This window comes from Sylvia atricapilla, chromosome 6 (assembly GCF_009819655.1).
Source record: "Sylvia atricapilla isolate bSylAtr1 chromosome 6, bSylAtr1.pri, whole genome shotgun sequence".
In the NCBI taxonomy this organism is placed as follows: Eukaryota; Metazoa; Chordata; class Aves; order Passeriformes; family Sylviidae; genus Sylvia; species Sylvia atricapilla.
In genome coordinates, this window is record NC_089145.1 from 10,096,356 (window position 1) to 10,111,164 (window position 14,809).

Consider the following 14,809-nt stretch of genomic DNA (forward strand, 5'->3'; position numbering starts at 1 on the left):
GGCCGGGCAGCGCCGCCGGCTCCGGGTAGGAATGTCCCTGCGCGCCCAGATAATGTTATTTATATCGCGGTGCAGGGCGGCTCCGCTCCCCCCGCCCCGCTCCCGCGCCGGCCCCGCCGCCGCCGCCGCCGCTCGCCCGCCCGCCGCCCCGCGCAGGTGAGACCCCGCGGCACCGGGATGCGCCGCTCCGGGGAACACGGGAGGGACCGAGGGACAGCGGGAGACGTGGGTCCCCGGGGACACGCGGGGGGGCACCGGCAGGCGCTGCCCCCCCCGGGAATACCGGGTGGGGGGTGCGGCACTGAACACCGGGCGCGGTACTGGCGGGGAGACGGTGGGCACGGAGGAAAGTTTGGTGGCGGGGGTGAAGAGCCCTCCGGGGAGCCTGAACCCCCTTTTCGCCCTGCGGCGGGGAGTCTGCTGTCACCCCGTGTCCCTCGGGGCTGCTCTCGGGAAGGACGGGGCGGGCGAGTGACGGTGACTTTCTAGGGACACCCAGGGGACAGCCTGGGGACAGTGTGGGGACACCCTGGGGACACTTTTCCTGGGGTGCCAACCCGTGGAGGGTTCCCCACACCAGTCCTTGGTGCTCCCAGCACTGTTGGGACACGGTGGAAAAGCTGAGTACTGAGGGTCTCGGTGGGACACATCACCCAACCCACTTTGTCCCCTAGTTTTTAGCAACTGGGCAAACTGGAGTTACTGGGAAGGGTTTTTGGGGTGCCATGCCCTTGGGCCCCCTTGTCCCGGTGCCAGGAGGATGCTCATGGGTGGATGTTTGGCTGGGGGAATTCGTACCCTCACCTCAATAATCTAGGGGTCCCCCAGGCCTAATTTCCCAGCTTTTCCCTTTATAAATCTCCAGCTCCCTAAACAGGGGATTGGGGTGCCCTGGAAGACGGTGGCAAGCACAAGAGACTCAGAAACCCCTGCTGGGTGCCACCATGGCCCCCCACAGACTATTTTATAGCTCTCATGTGGTTTTGGGGCACTGTCTGGTGATTTTGGGGTGCAGGGCGGGGGGCAGCTTCTAAGAAGGGAGCAGGGCTCGGCTGGCGCCGTGTGCAGGGGAGGCCTATTTATAGCCAAAAATGTCTGTGGAGTGTCAGCACGTGTGCGTGTCACCGGCTTGGGTGACATGGGACAGTCGTGGCATGGCCGGCATGTGGCCCTGGGGAAGCCCAAATCCTCCTGGCAGGTGGGAGTGTGGCCGGGGAGCCCTGGCCGGAGCAGGGCATCACAGCCGGAGGAGCTGTGCCGTGCCTTTCCATGCCCAACTGCCCCGTGCTGTGCCGCGTGGCCGTGCCGAGAGGGACCATCTGCTCCCGGCCCTGTACCTGGCAGGCAGGAGACAGTTGGGGGGCTGGGGGGATGCCCCCTGGTTCCTGCCCCTTCCCAACCAGAGCGTGGCCGCTTGTGGATATGGGGGAGATGCTAAATCCAAGTGTTTTGGTGAAGTGGAGCGAGGGGGACATGCCAGACTCCGGATGGCGGTGATGGGGCAGAATTTTGGGGTGTTTTGGGGGATTCTGATGAGTTTCTGTGCACTGGAAATGGGCTTTCCGGCAGCATGCTGTGGCTGTGAGGGATGAGCCAGGGAATGGGTTTGAGGGTGCCATAGATGCCAAGTGCCAGCCACTGCCCCGGCCGCCCTTGGGGTGTGGGGGGACATTCCCCATGCCCGGCGGGGGGACTGTGGTGGTGGCACGGTGCCAGCCCCTCACCGGGAAGTGCTGATTCACCGTGCCGAGCCGCTGGCCGGGGAAGGCAATGCTGCCCGGGCCACGGCCGCAGGATGCTGGCGGCGAGGCCGGCATGCTGGCATTCCCAGCTTTCTGCACGCTGAGCGGGAGGAATGACAATTCCCGGGTGGCGAGTGCTGGTGGCGGCGTGGCTGTGGCAGGGAGGGATGCTCGGAAGGCGCCGGTGCGGCGGAGGGAGATTTAAAGGGTGGGTGAGCGCCCGCGCTCGGAATGCTCCCATGGGCCTGCTGTGGCTCCCTTCAGCGTCATCTCCTCCTCCTCCTCCTCCTTCCCCTCTTCCTCCTCCTCCTCCTCTTTCTCCTCCTTGGATGCTCGCAGCCATGGCCCCGCTGCCGTGTTGTGAGGGACACAGTCAGAACTGAATTATCCTGTGGAGACTCGACACAACTTAGCACACCCATCCTGCTGGCAGTCCCTGAAGTTTTGGGGGCAAAATCCCCAAATTTGGTCTCCCACAGGGCTTTCCTGCCTGGGCGAGCTGGGTGCTCTGGCAGAGGCATGGAGTCACGGCATGAGGGGCTGCAGGCCCAGCTCCAGCACCCTCCTGCCTGCTCCGGTACACACCCTCCTGCATGGCCCGGCATCCACTTGTGTGCCTGCTGTGTGTGTCCCGTGCACGCTCTGGTGTGTTCCTGCATGTCCTTGCTCAGGCATACACACTCTGGCACATTTCTACTTGTCCTTGTTCACTTGTGCACGCTCTGGCATGTCCCTGTGTGTCCTTGCTTACAGGTGCACTCTGTCACACTTCTGTATGTCCTCGTTCACATGTGGATGCTGTGACAAGTCCCTGCATGTCCTGGCTCACAGGTACATACTCTGCCACCCTTCTCCACGCCCTTCCTCACACTTGCACACTCTGGTGTGCTCCTGTGTGTCCTTGTTGCACTGCCCACACTCCTGCACGCTCCTCCATGTCCTTGCACACTCCCGGTGCCTCCAGGTCCGAGCCAAGGCCCTGCCTGTGCTGCCCCGATTAGGGTGCGGAGTTGGGGTGTGGCACAGCCTGGGCTGCTCTGATAACCCTGTCAGGGGGGACCCGGGGGATGCCCAGGGCATCTGAAGGGGGCCTGGGGGCTCATGGGTTGTCACAGCTCACGGGGACAGCAGGAATTTGGGGCACACAGGGTTCCCCCTGGCACCCACAACTGCGGGCTCTGTGCAGCTCTGGGTTGCAGGGGAGATCCTGGAAATGCTGCCGGCTGTGGGAAGCCCAGCCCATCTCCTCGCACCCCTCAGGGGCCCCAGCAGCCACTGACAGCTGCTCAGAAGCATTTTTAGATACCAGCCATGTCCTATCTGTGTCTCAAATGTCCCTGGGGGTGGGTGGCCCCCCCCTGCCGGCAGCTGTCACCCACTTTCTGCCACCAGTGCTGGCGAAGCCCCCATGTGGCGCAGGGGTCAGGGTGGAGGTGAGGAGCAGCCCCTTCCCTGGGGGCATCCAAGGATTGGGGGGACACCTCTGGGGACCTGGGCTGAGGTTTCAGCTGGGCAGAGGGACACGGGTGGGGACGCAGCACAGTAAATAGCCATTAGCACAGCTCGGCAGGGCTCAGCATGGGGGTCCTGGAGCGGGCAGCTGCCAGGTGCCCCCCCAACACCTGGGTGGGGTGAGGCTAAATCCCTCTGAGCAGCTTATCCCAAGGTTCTGAGCCGCAAATCCCCACGTGCCGCAGGGCCAGCGGGCCGCTGCGGCCACACTGATGCTCACGGTCCTGCTGTCCCCCAGGGGCCTCTCACCGGTAGCCGACGGCCACCGGGCCGGGGCACACTGGGACCATGACCTCGGCCAATGACTACGAGCAGCTGGAGCTGCAGCAGCAGTACAGCCGCATCAATGTCCGCTGGGATGCGTCCGACGATGAGCTGGACAACGACAACAGCTCCGCACGGCTCTTTGAGCGCTCCCGCATCAAAGCCCTGGCAGGTGGGTGGCAGGTCCCCTCACTCCCACTTGGGTTGTCCCCACTGTGGGTGACCCTGTGCCTGCTGTCCCTGCAGATGAGCGGGAGGCCGTGCAGAAGAAAACCTTCACCAAGTGGGTGAACTCGCACCTGGCTCGTGTCACCTGCCGTATCTCAGACCTCTACATGGACCTCCGGGATGGGAGGGTGCTCATCAAACTGCTGGAAGTGCTGTCTGGAGAACTTCTGGTAGGAATCCCACCCAGATGGAGATGCTGGGACCTGTGGCCTGCCATGCCGTGCCACACCATCTCTCTTGGCGTTGGCCAAGGGTTGGGGTGGCAGCATGGGCGTGGGGCGGTCCCCATGCAGGGTACCGGGTGTGGAAGGGAGGGTGCTGAGCACTGTCATGCCCCAGCCCAAGCCCACCAAGGGCCGGATGCGGATCCACTGTCTGGAGAATGTGGACAAGGCTCTGCAGTTCCTGAAGGAGCAGCGGGTGCACCTGGAGAACATGGGCTCCCATGATATCGTGGATGGCAACCATCGCCTTGTCCTCGGCCTCATCTGGACCATCATTCTCCGCTTCCAGGTGAGGACAAGTGGTTTCGGGCATCCCTCTTCTCCACACCTCCTTCTCAAGTGAGAGCCATCCTCCATGGAACTTCTGTTGCAACCCCAGAATGTCCTTTTGCCCCCAGATCCAGGACATCATTGTGGAGACGCAGGAGGGCCGGGAGACACGCTCTGCCAGGGATGCACTTCTTCTCTGGTGCCAGATGAAAACAGCAGGGTAGGTGGTGGGATCCTCACATAACTGCATCAGGGCCTAGGAGTGTCCAGAAGGTGACAGTGATACCCTGTCCCCATTGCAGGTACCCCCATGTCAACGTCACCAACTTCACCTCAAGTTGGAAGGACGGGCTGGCCTTTAATGCCCTCATCCACAAACACAGGTAGGCAGCACAGCAGTAGGCACTGGGGTGGCAGTGGCACTGAGAGATGTCCCACAGGTGTGTCACCGCTGTCTCTTGCCCACTGTCCCCAGGCCTGAGCTGGTTGACTTCCAAAACCTTACCAAATCCAATGCCCGGCACAACCTGGAACATGCATTCAGTGTGGCAGAGCGGCACCTGGGCATCACCCCTCTCCTCGACCCTGAAGGTGAGGCAGTTGTTGTCAGTCCTCCTGCCTCAGTTTCCCCTGGGACATTCCCAGGCTTCATGAAGCACAGAGAGGTTCCCAATACAAGGAAGGAGGGCCTGGGTGGGCACAAGAGGGACCTTATGAGGCTGTGGGGCCTGTGAAGTGGGTTGAGGTTGGATCAGGAGTGACACCTCTTGCTCACACCTCGCAGATGTGTTCACGGAGAACCCTGATGAGAAGTCCATCATCACCTACGTGGTGGCCTTCTACCACTACTTCTCCAAGATGAAGGTGCTGGAGGTGGAAGGAAGGCGCCTGGGCAAGGTAGGGAATGGCATTGAGGCGGTCAGGGGTGTTCTCTTGGGGTGCAGGCCCCTCACACTCACCCCCGGTTCCACCGCAGGTCATCGAGCATGCCAAGGAGACAGAGAGGATGATCGAGGGCTATGGGGGGCTGGCATCTGACCTGCTCACCTGGATTGAGCAGACCATCGCCTCCCTCAACAGCCGCAGCTTCGCCAACTCGCTGGCTGGCGTGCAGCACCAGCTGCAAGCCTTCAGCACCTACCGCACCGTGGAGAAGCCCCCCAAGTAAGAGCCCCCTGTTCCCCATGTCTGCCCAGTGGTGTGGAGCACCCAAAGGTGCCCAATGCTGAGCTCTCTTTGGGCCAGGTTTCAAGAGAAGGGCAACTTGGAGGTGCTTCTCTTCACCATCCAGTCGCGGATGAGAGCCAACAACCAGCGTGTCTACACCCCACACGAGGGACGCCTGGTCTCTGACATCAACCGGGTATGGGCTCTGTCTGCTGTCCTAGCTGGGGGCTGTCTCCTGTGGTCAGGTCCATCTCCTGGGGGAAACTGAATTCCTCTCCTGAGACAGAGTGGGTTCATCCCTGAGCAGTTCATGTCCTTGGGCAGGCTGGGATAGGTCCTGGAGCAGGTTGTGTCCATCTCCTGAGGTAGTTCAGGTCCTTGGGCAGGCTGGCATAGGTACTGGAGCAGGTTGTGTCCATCTCCTGAGGCAATTCAGGTCCATCCCAGGAAATGCAGAATCTGTACTGGGACAGAACTGATCCATCCCATGGCAGGTTGTGTTCCTCTACCTGGGGGTCAGCAGAACAAGACACGAGTGGATGGGGGGATGTGGGATATGGGTGCCACCTGTCCAGTGCAGCCTTCCCCCAGGCTTGGGAGCAGCTGGAGAAAGCGGAGCATGAGCGGGAGCTGGCGCTGCGCAACGAGCTGATCCGTCAGGAAAAGCTGGAGCAGCTGGCACGGCGCTTTGACCGGAAAGCGGCCATGCGGGAAGCCTGGCTGAGCGAGAACCAGCGCCTGGTGGCCCAGGTGAGAAGGGGGGGACCACTCACCCTGGGGACCCCCACCTGGGGAGCTCACCAGAGCCTCACCATAGGCTCTGTGCTGGGGCAGGACAACTTTGGGCAGGACCTGGCAGCAGTGGAGGCAGCCAAGAAGAAGCACGAGGCCATCGAGACAGACACGGCTGCCTACAGGGAGAGGGTGCAGGCCATTGAGGCGGTGGCCAAGGAGCTGGAGCTGGAGGACTACCATGACATCCAGCGCATCAATGGGCGGAAGGACAATATCCTGCGGCTCTGGGAGCAGCTCCTGGAGCTGCTGGCTGCCCGGCGCCAGCGCCTGGAGATGAACCTCACCCTGCAGCATCTCTTCCAGGAGATGCTTCATTGCATCGACTGGATGGATGAGGTCAAGGTGAGCTGTGGGCATTGGGTTGTCACTGTGGGTGAGGTGTCTTTGTCCCACCAGATGTTGGTGAGAGTTCACTGGGGAGGGAGCTGTTGGGGTGCCGGTGCTGAATTCTGGGTGTCAGTGGGTAATGGCTGAGGGTCTTCTGCAGGTGAAGCTGGCATCTCCCGAATCTGGGAAGCACCTTCTGGAAGCGGAGGAGCTGCTGCAGACCCACCGCCTGCTGGAGGCCGACATGGCTGTACAGGCAGAGAAGACGCGAGCCATCAGTGCTGCCGCCCTCCGCTTTGCTGAGGCTGAGGGTAGGTGTGCCAGGACACCCTGGCATCCCTGGCATGCCCAAGGGAAAGCAAGACACCGTACTGACGAGCTTCCACCCTGTTCCCTGCCCAGGCTATCGTCCCTGCGACCCCAAAGTCATCCAGGACCGCGTAAGCCACCTGGAGATGTGCCGGCGAGAGCTGCAAGTACTGGCAGCGCGCAGGAGAGCCTTGCTGGAGCAATCCCGCTCCCTCTGGACCTGCCTATGGGAGCTGGACGAGGCAGAGAGCTGGATCAAGGAGCAGGAGCAGCTCTACTCCTCCCTGGACTTCGGGAAGGACCTGCCGGGCGTGCTGCTGCTCCAGCGCCGGCACGCTGCCTTCGAGGCCGAGATGCGGAGCCGGGGCGGGCGGCTGGAGCAGACGCTGGCGGTGGGCGAGGGGCTGGCGGCCGCGGGCAGGGCGGCCGAGCGGCTGCGGGAGCGGGGGGCGGCCGTGCGGGCGCTGTGGGCGCAGCTGGAGGAGCTGGCGGCGTTCCGACGGCGCGGCTTGCGGGAAGCCGAGGGCTTCTTCCAGTTCCAGGCGGAGGTGGAGGAGCTGGCGGAGGGGCTGCAGGATGCCCGCCGGCGGGCGGCCACCGAGGAGCTGGGCCAGGATGAATCCCGCACCCTCGTCCTGCTGCGGCAGCACCAGGAGCTGCTGGACGAGCTGGCGGCCGCCCGGGAGCAGCTGGACAGGCTGGCGCAGCAGGCAGAGGGCTTCCCGCCGGAGCTGCGCGCCGGCCCCGAGGCGCAGAGCCGGCTGGCGGCCCTGCGGGAGCTGCACGCCGAGGCGGCGGCGCTGGCCGAACGCCGCGGCCGCCAGCTGCAGGATGCCCTAAACCTCTACACTGTTTTCGGGGAGAGCGACGCCTGCCATCTCTGGATGGGCTCCAAGGAGACCTGGCTGGGAGAGCTGGAGGTGCCGCAGGCGCTGGAGGACCTGGACGTGACGCAGCGCAGGTAAGAAGGAGCCCCTGCCGTGGCGGTGCTGTCGTGCCCTGTCCTGAGTCGCTGCTCGTTCTAAGCCTGGACGTTCCCGCAGGTTGGACGGGCTGGAGAAAGACATGGACACCGTGGCTTCCCAGATCGCCGCAGTCAACCAGGCGGCCGACGGGCTCCTGGCTAGAGGGCACCCCCGGAGCCCCCAGGTGCGGCAGTGCCGGGAGCAGCTCAACGAGAGGTACGGTGGCGGGCAGCGCCGGGGCGGGCGGGTGACGCGGTGACAGTGCCTTCCCCGCCATCCCTCACCTCTGTCCCGCAGGTGGGGCCGGTTCCGGGAGCTGGTGTCGGAGCGCCAGCGGGCGGTGGGCTCGGCACTGCGCCTCCTTAACTATAACCTGGAATCCGAGGAGACCCAGAAATGGCTGCGGGGCAAAGCCCGGGCGGTGGAGGCCACGGCCGAGCTGGGCCGCGACCTGGCCGGCGTCCTGGCCACCCAGCGCAAGCTCTACGGCATCGAGAGGGAGCTGGCAGTGGCCCAGGACCGCCTGGCCGCCCTGCGCTCCCAAGCCGAGCGCCTGGCCGAGGAGCGGCCCGAGGCAGCCACGGAGGTGGCCCAGAAGCTGGCGGTGGCCACGTCTGCCTGGGACGAGCTGCAGGCGGCCCTGGCAGAGCGCGCAGCGTCCCTGGGGGAAGCCGGGCAGCTCCGGAGTTTCCTGCAGGACCTGGATGACTTCCAGGCGTGGCTCTTCGGCGCTCAGAAAGCCGTGGCTGCCGTCGATGAGGTGCCGGCGTCGCTGGGGGAAGCAGAGGAGATGCTGCAGCGGCACGAAGCGGCCCGGCGCGACGCCGAGGAGCATGCGGGAGCCTTCGCCGCCTTGGCGGAGGCAGGGGAGAGGGTGCTGGGGGGACAGACCGACCCCGAATACGAGGGGCTGCGGCAGCGCCTGGGCGGCGTAAAGGACGGCTGGGCTGCCCTGGGCAAGATGGCAGAGGCTCGGAAGCGCTTCCTCACCCAGTGCCGCAACTTCCAGGAGTTCCTTCGCGACACCAAGCAGGCAGAGATCCTCCTCACCAAACAGGTGGGTGCTCAGGCGATGTCCTTTGGGCCTCTTGGCTCGTGGGCACCCCAAAAACAGGTGATTGTGCACTGATCCCTTGCTGTGCCTTTCAGGAGTACACACTGTCCCACCTGGAGCTGCCCTCCACGCTGGAGGGCTCGGCTGCTGCCCTGCACCGCTTCCAGAACTTCCGTGCTGATGTGGAGAGCAATGCCAAGAAGGTGCCAGAGGTGGTGGTTGGTGGCACCAAGCTGGTGGCTGAGGAGAACATCTTTGCTGAGAAGATCTCTGAGAAGTGCCGAACTCTTCAGGAGCGGTGAGTTCAGCACAGGGCCGGTGGTGGGTGGGCAGTGTGTGGGCAGCGGGGCTGATGCTGCACATCCATGGTTCCCTGCCAGGCATGGAGCTGTCATGGACAAGGTGGAAGAGGCAGCGGGTTTGATGCAGGACAACCATGACCTACAGACCTTCCTGCAGAGCTGCCGTGAGGTAGGAATACATCATGGCTGGTGGCATCCCTGGGGGGTCCCCACCGGTTGAGCACTGACACCACTTCTCTGCAGTTTGATGCCTGGGTGGATGAGAAGATGCTGATGGCTCAGGATGTCTCCTATGGAGAAGCCCGTGGTCTCCACAGCAAGTGGCAGAAGCACCAGGCATTCATGGCTGAGCTGGCACCCAACCAGAGCTGGCTGGAGAAGATTGAGGCGGTGGGTGCCAGCACCGTGATCGGAGAGGGGGAACGGAGTTGGGGAAGAGTCTGGAGCATGAGGAATTGCTGAGGGAGCTGGGAGGCTCAGCCTGGAGAAAAGAATTCTCAGTGGGGACCTTCTTGCTCTCTACAACTCCCTGACGGGAGGGTGCAGACAGCTGGGGGTTGGGCTGTGCTTCCAGGAAACAAAGGAAAGGACGAGAGGAAATAGTCTCAAGTCACACCAGGCGAGGTTTTGATTGGATATCAGGGAAAATTTCATCAGAGAAAGGGTTGTGCAGCCTTGGCAAATACTGCCCATGGCAGTGGTGGAATCCCCATCCCTGGAGGGATTTAAACACCATGTGGATGTGGCATTTGGGGACATGGGTTAGTGGTGGCCATGGCAGGGGGAATGGCTGGATGGGGTGAATGGACTCGATGGCCTGAGAGGTGTCTTCCAACCCTAACAATTCCGGGACTTTGGAATGCTCCAAGCCTGCTGCATGGGTGGGGTGTCCCCATGCGGCAGTGACCACCCCCATCTCTGCTGTTGCCACAGGAGGGGACGGAGCTGGCCACGCGCAAGCCGCAGTACAGCGCGGTGGTGACGCAGCGGCTGGAGGAGCTGCGCCGGCGCTGGGCCGAGCTGCGCAGCGCTGCCGAGGACAAGGGCCGGCAGCTGTTCGAGGCCGAGCGCTCGGCGCTGTACGCCCGGAGCTACGGGGAGCTGGAGAGCTGGCTGGGGCGGGCACAGGAGGAGCTGCGCCATGCCGAGAAGGTCAAGGACCTCACCGCCACCAACCTGCTGTTGAAGAGGTTGACGGTGGGTACCAGCACCTCACTGGGTCCTTTGGGAAGGGGCAGGAGGTCCAAGGCGATGCAGTTTGTTTCCAAATGGGACTGGGGTTCTCCATCTCGGCTCAGATCTCTAACTCACATGGATTTGACCTGCCAGAGACTGGAAGAGCAAGTGAGAACATGGATGAAGGAGCTGGAGGAACTAGGAAGACAGGGCACCCCTGGTGCTGGGGATGTGCCAGATACCACCAGGCAGGAGCAGATGCTCCGGCAGCGAGTCCTTGAACTGCTGGAGCCACTGGAGAGGAAGAGGAAGGAGCTGGAGACTGCCAAGGCCATGTACCAGCTGGGGCGGGATCTGGAAGATGAAACGGTGAGTGTCCTTGCTGTGGCGGGGGCCGGGGGGCTGGGGGTGCCCATGGGTGCTGCAGGGGGCTCAGTGGGTGCTCTTTCCTGCAGCTATGGGTGCAGGAGCGGCTTTCCCTGGCGAGGTCAACGGATCACGGCACTGACCTCCCAAGCGTGCAGCGCCTGACCAAGAGGAATGAGGTGAGCCTGGGTACTGCAGCAACAGCCACCATTCCGGGTGGTCCCTTGGGATCTATCCCATGGGTGACTCTCACTGTGACTTCCCTCATGCTTGCAGACACTGCAGAAGGAGCTGGCGGGCCATGCCCCCCGCCTGGGTGAGGTGCTGAGCCGGGGAGAGGCAGCGGGGAGCGGTGAGGAGCCAGGCCTGGAGCTGGCGGCACAGGCACAGGAGCTGCGGGCGCTGTGGGAGACGCTGCAGGAGGAGGCAGCTGCCCGGCACCGGCGCCTGCGGGAGGCCGAGGAGGCCCAGCAGTACTACCTGGATGCTGACGAGGCTGAGACCTGGGTCAGTGAGCAGGAGCTCTTCATGGGACCCGAGGAGAAGCCAAAGGTGAGAGCCATTCTCTTTGATGCTCTGTGTTTGGGGGGTCTGTGCTGCACTGAGCCATGCCTTGCTGGGATGTCCAGTGTTGACCCAGGCTGTGCCATGCTGTTCTGTTAAACATTATCCACATGTGACACACCGAGGTGTGTCCTGCTTTTATGTGTCATTCCTGTGCCATTACACACCATCCATCCCATTCCATGCCATGCCTCCCTTGAGCTCACTATTTCTCCCTGCGGCATCAGACAGAGCCAGGACATTCCTGTAGAGCTGGCACTGACTCTAGACCCTAGTCCCTGACCCCCAACCACGCCAGGTGCTGATGGCACTGATGTTTTCCATGCCATAGGATGAGGAGAGCTGTATGATGATGCTGAAGAGACATGTCCGGCAGCTGCGCTCCATCGAGGACTACGGACAAACCATCAAGGAGCTGGCAGGGAGGGCGCAGCAGCTGCTCTCTGCTGGCCACCCCGAGGGGTAGGTGCCACACCATGTGTTCCCTGTCCTTTGGGGTGACCCCGTGCCCTCAACAACACCATGTGGGTGGGGGTTTGGCTGGAGCTCTGGCAGTGTCAGCTGCTCCAGCTGGGCAGGGAGGTGGTCAGAGAGGGATATGGGGAGCATAAAGTGGGTCCTTCACCCCCAACCCTCCCTGATGTCAACACGGGTGGGTCGGGGACATTTTTTCATGGCTGAGAACTGGGTGTCTGTGTGCCGGGGCCGTGCAGGGAGCAGATCATCCGGCTGCAGGGCCAGGTGGACAAGCACTACGCGGGGCTGAAGGAGGCGGCCGAGGAGCGCCGCCGGCGCCTGGAGAACATGTCCCACCTCTTCCAGCTGAAGCGGGAGGTGGAAGAGCTGGAGCAGTGGATTGCGGAGCGCGATGTGGTTGCTTCCTCCCCGGAGATGGGGCAGGATCTGGACCATGTCATGGTGAGGGTGATGGGGTGGATGTGGCAGTGCCAGCAGTTGGCTCGAGGGGAGAGACTTGACCCTTCTCTTCCCTCTGTGCAGCTCCTGCGGGAGAAGTTTCGGGAGTTTGCGCGGGAAACAGGGAACGTGGGGCAGGAGCGTGTGGACCGGGTGAACCTGACCATTGAGGACCTCATTGATGCGGGGCACATCGAGGCAGCCACCATAGCTGAGTGGAAGGACGGACTGAATGAGAGCTGGGCTGACCTCCTGGAGCTGATCGACACCCGCATGCAGCTCCTCGCTGCCTCTCATGACCTCCACAAATACTTCTACGACGGTGCTGAGCTGCTGGCCCTCATTGCCACCCGGCGCCAGGAACTGCCCCAGGATCTGGGTGAGGATGCCGGCACAGTGGAGGCTTTCCACCGCATGCACAGCGCCTTTGAGAGGGACCTCCAGCTGCTGGAGGCACAGGTGAGCCTCCAGCCTGACACGGATGCCAGTGCTCAGCATTCTCTGTGGTCTTGTGGAAGATGTCCCTACCCATGGTAGGTGGCTGGGCTCAGTGGTCTTTGACGTCCCTTCCAAGCCAAGCTGTTCTGTGGTTTGTGCAGGTGCAGCAGTTTCGGGAGACGGCAGCACGCCTGCAGACCGCCTACGCAGGGGAGAAGGCAGCTGGAATCCAGGAGCAGGAGCAGGAGGTGTCCCGAGCGCTGCAGGAGCTGCTGGAGGCCTGCAGCGGGCGCCGGGCACGGCTGGTGGACACGGCTGACAAGCACCGCTTCTTCAGCATGGCACGGGATCTGCTCTCCTGGATGGAGAGCACTGTCCGGCAGATTGAGACACAGGAGAAACCCAGGTACAGATGCACCCAGCAGGCACCTGGGATGGGACATGGAACCGATGGCACCGCTGACCGTGGCACCTCTGTGTCCTCAGGGATGTCTCCTCGGTGGAGCTGCTGATGAAATACCACCAGGGAATTAAGGCTGAGGTGGATGCTCGGGGAAAGAATTTCACCACCTGCATTGAGCTGGGCAAGAAGCTGCTGCAGCGCAAGCACCAGGACTCACCAGAGGTGAGGGAATCAGGGATGAGGGGCGGTGGGGGTGATGCCATCTGGGCCACCCCCTAACAGCATCTCCTCACAGATCAAGGCGAAGCTGGTGGAGCTGGTGGACAAGAGGAAAGCCATGATGGAGACGTGGGAGCAGCGCTGGGAGCGGCTGCGGCTGCGTGAGTGCGCCGGGGGTGCTGGGGAGGAGTGTGGCAGTGCTGGGGAGCGGGTGGTCCAGGGGCTGAGTGCTGCCCATCCCTCCCACAGTGCTGGAGGTGTGCCAGTTCTCCCGCGATGCCTCGGTGGCCGAGTCATGGCTCATGGCTCAGGAGCCCTACCTAGCCAGCAGCGACTACGGGCAGACGGTGGATGCGGTGGAGAAGCTGCTGAAGCGGCATGAGGCTTTTGAGAAGTCCTCTGCCACTTGGGAGGAGCGCATTGCCGCCCTCAGGAAGCTGACAACGGTGAGAAAGGCTCAGGATGAGGCCCCTGCCTGCCCTGCCACCGTCTCCTCCCCATTCCTTAACACCTTCACTTCTTGCCTGGCAGCTGGAGCTCCTGGGCGGGCGGTCTCTGCGTGAGGGGCTGGTGCGGGACGGGACAACACGCTCTGAAGCTCCTGACTACTGCCTGGATCTGGATGGGGAGCTGGAGGCCGGGTAAGGGATGCCACCATCATTCCATGTGACCAGGGACACTGTTTCCACATCCCTCTTCTCAAACCATTAAAGGATATTTTTTTAGCATTAAGGAACTTTTCAGCAATTTGCCTTTTCCAAGCAATAAATTGATGCTGATGAAGAGGAGAAATGAAGGTCAAGCCTCACCCTGACAGGGCTTTCACCCCTCAGAGGGGACAGAAGAGCACCAGTGAGCCCCATTGCTGTGTTATCATGTCTAGGACGGTAATGCTGACTGGCTGTCTCCCTGCGCAGGTCTGAGGAGGAGGAGGAAGAGGAGAAGAAGGATGTGAGCACACAGGACACTTCGCTGCCCACTACGGATGGACCAGAGCCGGTCAGTTCTTGAGTTTAGCTTTTACCTTCCCTGATGACCAAAAAGGTGTCCCTGCATGTCCTAGAGCTCCTGGCACCCCTCGTGTGCATGACCTCATTGTGTTGACAGATCCCTGCATTCCCAACCCTCACCTTGTCCTTTCCTTGTGTTGAATAAATGTTGAATTTCCCAAAAAAGGCCGGGCAGGCATAGGGGTACTGCATGTCCCCTTTGCCCCAACTCCTGGGGTGACATGGGGGGTGGCACCCATGGTGTATGCGTGTGTCTGGGATCTGTGCAGCAGCCAGAGTTGTAGTGTCTGCCCTGGGGCCACCATGTCACCCCAAGGGACATCACTGCTGTACAGGACATCGTCACCCTGCAGGGCATTGTCACCCTGTGGGTCATTATCACCCTTTGGAGCATCGTCACCCCAAGAGACACAGTCACCGTATGGAGCATTGTCAACCAATGGGGCTCTGTCACCCTGTGGGGCATCACCACTCTGTGGGACCTTGTCACTCTACAAGACATCAGCACCCTGTGGGGCATCATTACGCCCTGCAGCACTGTCATGTCACCCTTGGAGGC

At 62.3% G+C, this 14,809-nt stretch overlaps 1 protein-coding gene across 4 annotated transcripts in view; it reads left to right on the forward strand.

Moving 5' to 3' along the window:
* SPTB (spectrin beta, erythrocytic) overlaps window positions 1-14,809 on the forward strand; it is an 18,677-nt gene continuing 3,868 nt past the window's right edge. For 2 of the 4 annotated variants that reach the window (XM_066320696.1, XM_066320695.1), the window contains exons 1-33: window positions 80-156; window positions 2,496-2,573; window positions 3,493-3,690; window positions 3,765-3,916; window positions 4,086-4,259; window positions 4,369-4,460; window positions 4,543-4,623; window positions 4,716-4,831; window positions 5,025-5,137; window positions 5,217-5,404; window positions 5,486-5,603; window positions 5,999-6,157; window positions 6,242-6,544; window positions 6,690-6,840; window positions 6,932-7,799; window positions 7,882-8,019; window positions 8,101-8,860; window positions 8,953-9,155; window positions 9,238-9,328; window positions 9,403-9,549; window positions 10,093-10,356; window positions 10,489-10,704; window positions 10,791-10,880; window positions 10,978-11,253; window positions 11,597-11,727; window positions 11,979-12,183; window positions 12,265-12,639; window positions 12,780-13,024; window positions 13,105-13,243; window positions 13,317-13,401; window positions 13,490-13,686; window positions 13,772-13,881; window positions 14,158-14,239. In XM_066320696.1, coding sequence (XP_066176793.1) covers window positions 3,543-3,690; window positions 3,765-3,916; window positions 4,086-4,259; window positions 4,369-4,460; window positions 4,543-4,623; window positions 4,716-4,831; window positions 5,025-5,137; window positions 5,217-5,404; window positions 5,486-5,603; window positions 5,999-6,157; window positions 6,242-6,544; window positions 6,690-6,840; window positions 6,932-7,799; window positions 7,882-8,019; window positions 8,101-8,860; window positions 8,953-9,155; window positions 9,238-9,328; window positions 9,403-9,549; window positions 10,093-10,356; window positions 10,489-10,704; window positions 10,791-10,880; window positions 10,978-11,253; window positions 11,597-11,727; window positions 11,979-12,183; window positions 12,265-12,639; window positions 12,780-13,024; window positions 13,105-13,243; window positions 13,317-13,401; window positions 13,490-13,686; window positions 13,772-13,881; window positions 14,158-14,239 — 6,417 coding nt within the window. In that variant the 5' untranslated portion in view covers window positions 80-156; window positions 2,496-2,573; window positions 3,493-3,542. Of the gene's footprint in view, window positions 157-2,495; window positions 2,574-3,492; window positions 3,691-3,764; window positions 3,917-4,085; window positions 4,260-4,368; window positions 4,461-4,542; window positions 4,624-4,715; window positions 4,832-5,024; window positions 5,138-5,216; window positions 5,405-5,485; window positions 5,604-5,998; window positions 6,158-6,241; window positions 6,545-6,689; window positions 6,841-6,931; window positions 7,800-7,881; window positions 8,020-8,100; window positions 8,861-8,952; window positions 9,156-9,237; window positions 9,329-9,402; window positions 9,550-10,092; window positions 10,357-10,488; window positions 10,705-10,790; window positions 10,881-10,977; window positions 11,254-11,596; window positions 11,728-11,978; window positions 12,184-12,264; window positions 12,640-12,779; window positions 13,025-13,104; window positions 13,244-13,316; window positions 13,402-13,489; window positions 13,687-13,771; window positions 13,882-14,157; window positions 14,240-14,809 lie in introns of all 4 variants that reach the window. The other 2 variants (XM_066320692.1, XM_066320693.1) reach the window with 2 other exon arrangements.